This window comes from Cynoglossus semilaevis, chromosome 8 (genome assembly GCF_000523025.1).
Source record: "Cynoglossus semilaevis isolate Cse_v1.0 chromosome 8, Cse_v1.0, whole genome shotgun sequence".
NCBI classification, from domain to species: Eukaryota; Metazoa; Chordata; class Actinopteri; order Pleuronectiformes; family Cynoglossidae; genus Cynoglossus; species Cynoglossus semilaevis.
Window position 1 is genome coordinate 13698916 of NC_024314.1, and position 1025 is coordinate 13699940.

Consider the following 1025-nt stretch of genomic DNA (forward strand, 5'->3'; position numbering starts at 1 on the left):
CTCGGCGAGGCGCGCTCCATCCATCCATCCATCCATCCATTCAACCAACCATCCAACCAACCATCACCTCCTCCGACTCCAACCCTCGCTCCTCTTTTCTCTGCTCCGGCTCCTGCCGCTGTAGTAGATAGAGACTCCGCAGTCACGTGGTTCACGGAGAGAGAGAGAGAGAGAGAGAGAGAGAGAGAGAGAAGCGGACTCTCCATATCTTCTTCCTCCTCCTCCTGCTGCTGCTCCTCCTCCACCTCCGCAGTTCGCAGTGTGTTGTGTCTCAGACTCAGAGGCAGAGTCAGAGCTCCAGCCGCCGGTGTCTCCTCTCGTCCTCTCCCCGCTCCCCTCCTCACTTCCCCGGCTTCTCTGTCTCGGCGGAGCTGCGGACAAGTCTGCTCCTGTCTTTTCTCCCCACCTCCTTCGCCTCCTTTCTTCTCCTCCTCTCTTTTTCTTCTCCACCAACAGTTTTCGGATTTTTCCTTCCTCCCACTGTTGCTGCTGCTACTGCTTCCTCCACGCACCCGCGATCAATTTTGAGGGATTTTTTTACACCTCAGTGGAGAAAAAAACAAAACAAAAAAGAAACAAAAAAAGAGAAAAATCAGGGACGAGGATCCGCGGAGGCACCTGGTCGGAGCAGGAGCAGGAGATGATGATGGAGGTGCTGATATTGTTCTTTCATTCCCTGTGGATACTGCGATGCAACACCGTGAGCGCGGACTCCATCATTCACATCGGTAAGAGCTGGACCCTGGACCCAGAGTGGTACTGATGCTGCTGGTACTGATGCTGCTGGTACTGATGCTGCTGGTACTGATGCTGCATTTAGAACTGTTACTGATGTTGTAAGACCTGGTACTGATGCTGTTAGACTTGGTACTGATGTTGTTGGACCTGGTACTGATATTTTTCGACCAGGCGCTGATGTTGGACATATTTGATTTGTGTCTTGGTTCTGTTGGTGGTCAGGAGTTTTCACCTGTGTCTCCTCTGACCTCACACCTCATTATCATTCTGATCCATGAGAGGAGGAA

At 52.1% G+C, this 1025-nt stretch overlaps 1 protein-coding gene across 1 annotated transcript in view; it reads left to right on the forward strand.

Moving 5' to 3' along the window:
* The first annotated feature begins 53 nt into the window (after positions 1-53).
* The window catches only part of LOC103382300 (glutamate receptor ionotropic, delta-1-like), a 133060-nt gene continuing 132088 nt past the window's right edge, over positions 54-1025 (forward strand). Inside the window, 1 exon segment of the mRNA XM_008315044.3 lies at positions 54-728. Within this exon segment, the coding sequence (XP_008313266.1) occupies positions 641-728 (88 nt within the window). The 5' untranslated portion in view covers positions 54-640.